The 8,506-nt window shown below is 45.7% G+C and overlaps 1 protein-coding gene across 1 annotated transcript; it reads right to left on the reverse strand.

Annotated features, from left to right (window-relative positions):
- Positions 1-1,832: 1,832 nt before the first annotated feature.
- LOC127460953 (uncharacterized) lies at positions 1,833-7,679 on the reverse strand. The gene is made up of 7 exons (XM_051768089.1): positions 7,532-7,679; positions 6,781-7,023; positions 5,873-5,932; positions 5,112-5,243; positions 4,155-4,301; positions 3,289-3,349; positions 1,833-3,139 (listed from the first exon to the last, which is right to left on the reverse strand). The coding sequence occupies exons 2-7, from the start codon at positions 6,943-6,945 to the stop codon at positions 3,036-3,038; spliced, it is 669 nt and encodes a 222-aa protein (XP_051624049.1). The 5' UTR covers positions 6,946-7,023; positions 7,532-7,679; the 3' UTR covers positions 1,833-3,035.
- Between the last annotated feature and the right edge of the window lie 827 nt (positions 7,680-8,506).

Consider the following 8,506-nt stretch of genomic DNA (forward strand, 5'->3'; position numbering starts at 1 on the left):
ACTTTCTCAAGATGGGAACTTACTCTCCAAGCCCTGTTCAAATGCTGTGTTAGTCTGCATCATGGGATAAGTCATCTACCACTTCATGCTCAGAACGTGCAGGCAAGATAAACACTTGATATTCACCTAAAAGTGAATCATAAAGCACATATGGGAATTTTATGTACTTCAGGAGATGACAGAAGCTGACTGGAAGCTCCAGTTCCTTGCCTTAGAGGACTGAGAGGTCCCTTAGAGAAACTACAGCAGAAGACCTTGGTCTAGATCTGTAATAAGTTTTAGCAGAATGGGCCCCAAAATCATAGAATCATAAAATCAGCCGGGTTGGAAAGGACCTCTGAGATCATCAGGTCCAACCTCCAACCCTTCTTTTTATTTATTTTTTTTTTTTTTTTGGAAGTCCAGATGTCGAGGGAGCTGGTTTTGTAAAGATAGTTCCACATAAGTGTTTCATTAGCAGTACATACCTTCTCAGCATGTTGGCTAAAGGGCAAATTAAACAGCAACAAGAAAGTCAAAACTTATTTGTCTTCTAAAAGACCAGTGTCTATATCCTAAATAAAATAAGGTATCTTACCAAAAGGTGGCTGAAGATTAGAGATTTGGAAACTCCCTCCATGGGTTCCTATGACCTGTGATGTTTATTTCTGTATTTTATCTGGTGATTATGAGTACCCAAAACACATGGAACTGCCCAGAGAGTAGGGAGCAGAATCTGGGACTTTCTCTTGCTCAGAGATCACTAGGCAATAAATTGAAGGACTTCCACAAGCTCTCCATGAACTTTTCCTGAGACACCAGAATGCCCAGTGAGCACAGCTCCTTTTCCCAGAGCTTGGAATTAGCTGGAGGTTAAAAGTCCTGCTACAGGTGAAGAACTGACTGTGATTCTTCTCAAAGACCAGTGCTAATTATATTCCACACACCCTGGGGAAGTGCTCAGCCAAAGAGTTATTGTACAAAAACACTGCAGCAGCAATGCTTCCTCTGGCTGCATTTCAGAAGGGGCAGAGCAGCAACTTCCCACTTGTTCAGTGCTCTTCCCAGCTTTGTTTTCAAAACAAAATCTAATCCCAATGTCCCAAGAGTCCTAAAATTCCTGGATTAAATTTTATTTGGAGCCTCAAAGTTTTATGCCAAACAATGCAGTGCTTAGGTCCCTGAGGTCTAATCCCTTATATATCAGCCTGTGAAAAAAGTAAAAATACTACGCCATATGCTACGAAAAACAAATTAATCTTCTGTAAGCAAAAGTTTGACTGGGCTAAGTATAACTCCCAACCTAGTCCAGAAAGGAAGATGAAACAAGTGGTCTTATTTAGTGCTCAGAACTAGTTACATTTTACTGTTTAATCACATGTCTGATTCTGGACCAATGTATGATACAGAATGATAAACTTCACTGAAGACACAAAAGGAAGAAGGGCATGAGAAATATTACCCTTGGACCAGAACAGAGGACTGACAAATGGAACTGGCTATTTCAGGATGATCTGCTTAATGGAGTAGAACTATAGGAAATGAAGATGAAGGCCTAAGGGTAAAAATTGAGTGATATAGGAAAATGGAGATCAAGTGTGAGTTTGGCATGCATAGGATTAGGCTGCAAATATTAAGGGATTGTCTGCTAATCCCTAATTATTCCATTATGTACATTACCTGTTATGCATTGGTTACTGTTGCTATCATCTTTTTCATCTGAGTGATTATTTGGACTATCAGGATAGCTATTAGAAACTACAGCATCAAATGCAAATTAAAACTGAAGAGCTAAATGAACAGGTGCTTCAAGTCTTTCCCTCACAATAACATCTGTGTTCCCTAACAAGAGGTTTAGGAGAATAAAGATTTTATTGTATTCTTGCTGTGGTTTGGTTTTAAGCATTTAGAGCAATTTCTCTGATGCAAATCAAGTTTAGCAAGGCACCAACACAATTTTTCCACAGAATATGTCTGTACCAATGATCTTGTAAAATAGCTCAGTCTAGAAGGTAACATTCACCTTGAAAAGTAATAAGCATTTGCTATACACCAAGTAAATTCTAGTCACCAGTCCATCTCAGTTTTACATATCTTTTAAGTATCCAGCATTTCCTAGCTAAAAAAAAAAAATAAACATTCCCTCCTTCTACTTGAAAGCATATTATTCATAGTCATAAGATTCTAAGTATTAATTTAATCTCATATTACCTTAACTGAAAAGAAAAAGTATATAATTAGAAAAACTCTAAAAGCAGGCACTCATTCTTAGTCATTTATAGGTAGATTGAAGCTAAATACCTTTGGGTTTGAAAACTAATTTTTCAAAATAAGCATTTATTTTAAACTTTCAGTCTCCAAAGTCGAAACAAAAAAACCTGAACTGAATTCAGAGTATTTGTGACTCTGTAAGAGGAGCTACTGCAGCTCCAGTTCCTACCACACTCTAGCATTACACTTCAGCATTAAACTAATTGTAGTGACACATGTACACCTCTCAGAATCCACATTCTGACAGAGTTACCTGAATGGCATTGTCAAGGCTTCATATCAAAAACTTTACCTGCCCCTACTTCTACCAAGAAGAAAAGGAAAATGCTCTGAAGCTCAGGGTTGAAGTGGGTCCTTCATTATTCTTCTCCAGGTATCGTATCATCCAAATAATTCACTCAGTAAGAGGGAGAAATTGAGACAGCACTTGAAAAACATTCAGTTGTATTTAATATTTAAATACCTAAGGCTAGCAGTGCTACACAAATTGCATGATGAGTTCTAGTGAAATAAAACATGATTTCAGTACAAAAGCCAGAGGAAAAAAATGCTCACGCTTTCCAGAGGCAATGAGGTATTTTAACCATACAAAGTCTGAATGTCCAAAACCACCTGCAGATCTTCTCCTCTGCACTGTGGTCTCTGCTGAATGTTTGGCATTCAATACTTCTCTCTTCCTGTGTGTGTTTTTCAAGAGGCCAAGGAAAAGTGCATAACCATCTTTAAAGATTAAGACCTTGTTACATCTCTCTTGCCATGTTTGAACAAAATGTTCAACCACTTTCTCAAGTCAGTCTGGTGTATGGTGGAGGTTTGGATGTGTCTTCCTCTGCTTCCACATCCTGGGCTGGAAACCGATCTGGGAAGCTAAAAATTCTGCCCCCCGAGCCTGCGTGGGGAGGGAAAGAGGAAACCATTAAACCTGATGTAGACACCTGCACAAAATCCTGAGTTCCTTTTGCCTCCCTTTTGGTTATCAGGATTTTGGCCTGGGATGTAAAGCTTTTTCAGAATGTTCCTTATCCCTGGGGTACTCACTTTGTACAGCACAAACCATTTCCACAGCCTGATTTTGGTCCTCAGTAGGCTGCAACCATTCCTGTGAAAGAAACAGCACCATCAAATACCTCACCTGTGAATTTGTTCAAGATACACCTGAATTCCTTTTAAATGTCTCTGCAGCCCACTCCTCCTAACAAGTTTAGCTTGAAAGTTTACAGCAACCTCACGTTACCCACTCAGTGTCTTTAGCCAAGGACAGCTGCCCTGTGGCCTGGACCCATTATTTCCTTACCAAATCAGATGATCAGAGGTACATGTTTAATAACACAGCATAGAATTATTCTAGCAGAGAAGCAGCTGGTATTTACTGATCTCACTTAGCAGAGACCTACAGCAGCTGCCCCATCACTTGAGGCAGAGTCCTTATAAATCAGCTGTAAATGTGGCATGTCATCATCCCCCCTACACTTCACACACAGTACAGGAGATATTTTTATTACTGAATTTGAAGTTCTAGTGTGTAAGTACCAGTAAGTCTCTGAAATGCTGTACCAGGAGCAATTGTTGGTTTAAGGGTGAGAGGAGCAGTTTTTGAGGAATTCATAGGAACTGGGGCCACAGTAGCAAAAACGGTTTGGAAAATAGAGATAACTTATGTTAAGTTGTACATTAGACTGTAAATAAGAGAGAGGTAGTAAAAGAAAAAAAAAAAAAAGTAAGTATAAATGTCTTCTAACATCCACTTAATTTCTTAGAATTAGCCCTGAGGTGAATTTCTTAGAATTAGACTGAGGTGAAGCTGAGACTAGGTTTATAGAAGTAAAACACATCTTCTCCCCAGTTTCTCCCCCTCCCACCCCCCCTCAGTAGGAATAAACTTGTGCCCTGGCCTCTTCACTCACCATCCCAGTCACGCTGTCGTAGCAGGAGCAGCGTGGAAGGCTCCGGCACCCCAAGTAAGCCATGGCCAGCACAACAAAGGCACTGCAGATAGATGCAGCCAGCATGGCTATGTTAGCACCCTTGACCACCTTACTGAGTATGAACCTCTGCAAACGGAAAAGGAGACGTTAAAGCCACATTCAAAAAGTGAAACTCTCCACCAAAAATAATCTAATGACTGCAAGAATGCTGAGACTGCATCGTAGGAGATTGACCATAGTCAGTGTTATTAAAGGCTTTTCTTTTCTGAGTTCTGGAGGACAAGCCAAGTGTGATCCTCAAACAGAACAAGGAGTAAAATAAGGCTACTGTTTAAATGTGAGATGCTATGCAGTGGCATCAGGTTTGGAAATAGTTTTAACCATGAGTAGAAACCCAAGGAATGGCTGCTCTTCTTCACACTGAAAATGAGAAATGTCTTCTTGCTGTCCTGCACCTTAGCAGCCTGACATTTTGATTTGTCCTGCAATAAACTAATGGTCAGCTTCATCCACCTGGGATGCCTTCACCCCCACAGAGAGCCACTGCTTGTGCCAGGTTTGAGGCATAAAAGGGCTAACTCATTCCTTCTCTTCAGCTTTACTGAGGAGGATACACTTGAAACAATACCCAGGTTTAACCAGCTGACCTGTAACTGCTGTAACTTTATCACCTAAAGTGCATGCTGGAAAGGATTCAAGCCTAGCAATCGCTGTCCCAAACCAGGCCAGGAATGCAGTCAGCACCTTTTCATGAGCAGCACCAGTATTTTTTCATGGCTCAATCCACAGCCTTTTGCACTCAGAAGCAGTAGCAGCTAACCTGGCCTAGTGTGCACACCTCCTGCAATTCTGGTTCTGTCTATAAGCTGTGCCTGGTACTGTTTGCAGATTAAGAGTGTCTAGTTCCCCGGAAATTATCATTATATCAATACTTACAGTATGGATAACATGGACTGGGGCAGAACTCAGCTCCTCCTCTTCACCATAGTTCAGTGTGAAGGAGCCATAACCTATTACGATGAGGATGGCAACACAAGAGATTATGGAAGCACCTATCAGTACATTCACCTAGACAGAGAATTTTAGGGAGAAAAAGAATTAAAGCTATCCTCCTGCAAATGTACTAACAAGCATTATAACTACTAACCTTTGACCTCCCATAACACAACAACGTACCAAGTAGCAACAGTCACTAGGAAGCCAAACACAAAGCAGTAAAGGTTTCCAGGATACCGAATTTGTGAGCTACAGCTGAGTGCCAAATCTAAATCACAGGTGCTACCCCAAGACTCTGTCCTTAGAGATCTTGTATTTACATACAATATCCCCCCTTGGAATTTGCATGGCTGGAGAGACCTGCCTGGGAAGTGCAAGCCTTTGTTTCCTACTTTAGTGTAAACAGTCCTTAACAACATGAAGGACCACCAAAAGAAAAGCATTTGAAACCAAGGGCTTTTACAGATTTTTGCTTGTTATTAGACCCAGTGCCTGTCTGCTGCAGCAGAAAGCGAGGTAACACTGCATCCTCCTTTTGCTTATGAACACAGCAGCTCTTCTGCAGATAACTCAAAGAAATGGGCTCTTAATCCTGCAGAAGGACCAGTCAGCTCACTCCCTACTCAGATAGTTTTTGACTGCCCCAGCATCTTGCCCCTGTCCCATACACACACGACCACCCATCTACCCCTCCAGCTTACAAGGATTGGATTCTTCCTCTGAGAGGAGAACAAAGCCAGCACGCCTGGGACTCCCATCACCTGCAGAGCACAAAAGGAGTTGGTAACTGGGAGACCAGTATCAGATTCCTAAGATAAACTACTGCAGCGCAGATGAAAAGTCCTTGTTTTCAAGGCTCAGATCAGAGTAACTGTTGGGTCAGAAACGGGAAGAGAATTGCTCAATTCTTCTGTTTTCCTCTGCAGCATCTCCAGGACATGTGTGACGTGCATCTTGCCCACTTGCTTCCCCCATGGCCTTGCTACCTCTGACTGGAGCTTTATGGCTCTGGCCAAATAATGAAACTGATGGAATAAGTCTGATTTAAAGTGCTAAAAATGTGCACTGCTTTCCCAAGTCCACACGCCTTTTGCAGAGGAAAGAAAGAAATGACTGAAAGGAGATGGGCAGCCTCTGGACTGAAGAGAGCTCTTTAGCACAATTTCCTTGCAGTGTGGCTCAGCAGGGTCCTGAATGCCAGGGAGCAGGGACCTCCACTGCAGTACAGAGGATTAGGGGCACTGTGCTGTGGGACACAGATCATCACCCAGATGTTCATCTATCTGATGTGAGGATGAAGTGTTCCCCTCCTCATCTTTGGTGGCTTCTCTGTGGTCACTATGCTTCTGCAACAACCCCCCTGTCTCCTGTCACTATGCCCCACTTCCTACATTATCGAGTAGAAATGAATTTAATTTAGCTCCTTCAGAGGGAAGTCTGTTTGCACTCTTCTGCCTATATCATGATAAGGAAACTTTAACTGGGTTCAAAGCAGAAAACCAGGGAAGAGCTAGCAAGAAATCCTGGCTTCCCTCCCACTCCCAATATAAGTGCTAGAAAATAGGGGGGGGAGAAGGGGGGAAGCATAGAAATTATAGTACAACTTTACCATCCCAGCCCAAATTGGAGCTCTGGTTCTGCCCAGCTGAGACTCTGTTCTGAAAATGCCATCTATGAACCCGCTGACGACGCACACCGTGCTGAGGGCTATCTGGAACATCCCCAGCACCACCATGTTCCTCTGGTTGAAGATGAAGTATCGATAGCGATCCATTCTGCTCCGAGTCACACATAAATCACGGAGGCTGGAGAGCGGCGCTGTGGCCTTCCAGGGGAGGAAGAACAGCTTTTCCTAGGCGGGAGAGAGAGAGAAGGAACAGGAGCATCAGCACCCGGGGGGCACCGGCGCGCAGGACCTGTACCAGGAGTACAGAGTTCATCTGTCTGAGCCAGCGGTGACAGCGACCAAAGGTGAGCGGCCCTTTGGGAAATCCCTGGGCGTGTTGCCTGGCAGGTGCTTGGGACAGCGCTCCTGACGCTTCCGGAGAGGAAGGTGGGACCGTCACTTCCACCGCTGTCCTTTTCCCTGCGGGGTTTCTGCTGCCCCGAGGGGCGCGGCGGGTGCCTGGGTTCTGTTCCATTTGGAAGTTCAGCTCCGCACCTCTCCAGGAAGGCGCCAGGGCAGAGCCCCAGCTCTCCTCGCTAGTGCCGGTCACCGAACGTCCCGTCCGGGGGCGGCTCCAGCTCCGCGCCCCGTGTCCTCCCGTGTCCTCCCGTGTCCTCCCGTGTCCTCCCGTGTCCTCCCGTGTCCCGTCCCGGTCCCGCCGGCCGGGAGGCGCCGCCCCGCCCTACGCGCTCACCTGTGGCCGGGCAGGGACCGGGAAAACTCCGGCTCCGCTTCCGGGGGAAAAGAGTCCCGAGCGTTATCCGGACGAAAAGAGCCCGGCGAGGCCGGGAGAGCCTCCGCAGTGCCGGCCGGGAGCCGTGCAGGGGCCGGGAGCCGTGCAGGGGCCGGGAGCCGTGCAGGGACGGCGCTGATCCTGCTCCGCCCGCCTCGCCTCGCCCTCCGCGGGGAGCGGCCGCCCCCGCCCCGGCCCCGGGCGGGACCGCGGGCTGCCCCGGGCACTCCTGAGCTGCCGGGACCGGGCACTCCACCCATCCCTTCTCTACAGCAACTTGCTTTGGGTTTTTTTTTTTTTTTTTTTTTTTTTCCCCCAGCTGCAACCTTAAGTGCTGCTTCACACGATATACACACGTGTGCAATACTGTGTGTTGGGGAAGCCAGTACAGGCTGCCCAGAAAGTTTGTTGGATGTCCCATCCCTGGAAGTGTTTAAGTGTTTAACACTTAAGTATTTAAGAGTTGGATGGGGCTTTGAGTAACCCGGTCTAGTGAAAGGCGTCCCTTCCCATGACAGAGGGGTGGAACTGGATGATCTTTAAGGTCCCCCCAGGCAAAGGCTCCCCTGGCACATCAGTGCCCGCCCTCCATTGGAAAGAGCATAAGAACCTGTGCTGGTCAATGGAAAGGGACTTGGGGTGCTGGTTGATAGAACATGAGCCAGCAGTATGCCCAGGTGGCCAAGAAGGCCAATGGCATCCTGGCCTGGATCAGCAATAGTGTGGCCAGCAGGACCAAGGAAGTGATCATCCCCCTGTACTCGGCACTGGCGAGGCCACACCTTGAGTACTGTGTTCAGTTTTAGGCCCCTCACTTTAAAAAGGACACTGAGGTGCTGAAGTGTGTTCAGAGAAGGGCAACAAGGCTTGTGAAGGGTCTAGAAAACATGTCTTATGAGGAAGGGCTGAGGGAGCTGGGTTTGTTTAGCCTGGAGG

Source organism: Manacus candei, unplaced genomic scaffold (genome assembly GCF_025592945.1).
Source record: "Manacus candei isolate 608988 ecotype Guabito, Panama unplaced genomic scaffold, ASM2559294v1 h1tg000092l, whole genome shotgun sequence".
Classification (NCBI taxonomy): domain Eukaryota; kingdom Metazoa; phylum Chordata; class Aves; order Passeriformes; family Pipridae; genus Manacus; species Manacus candei.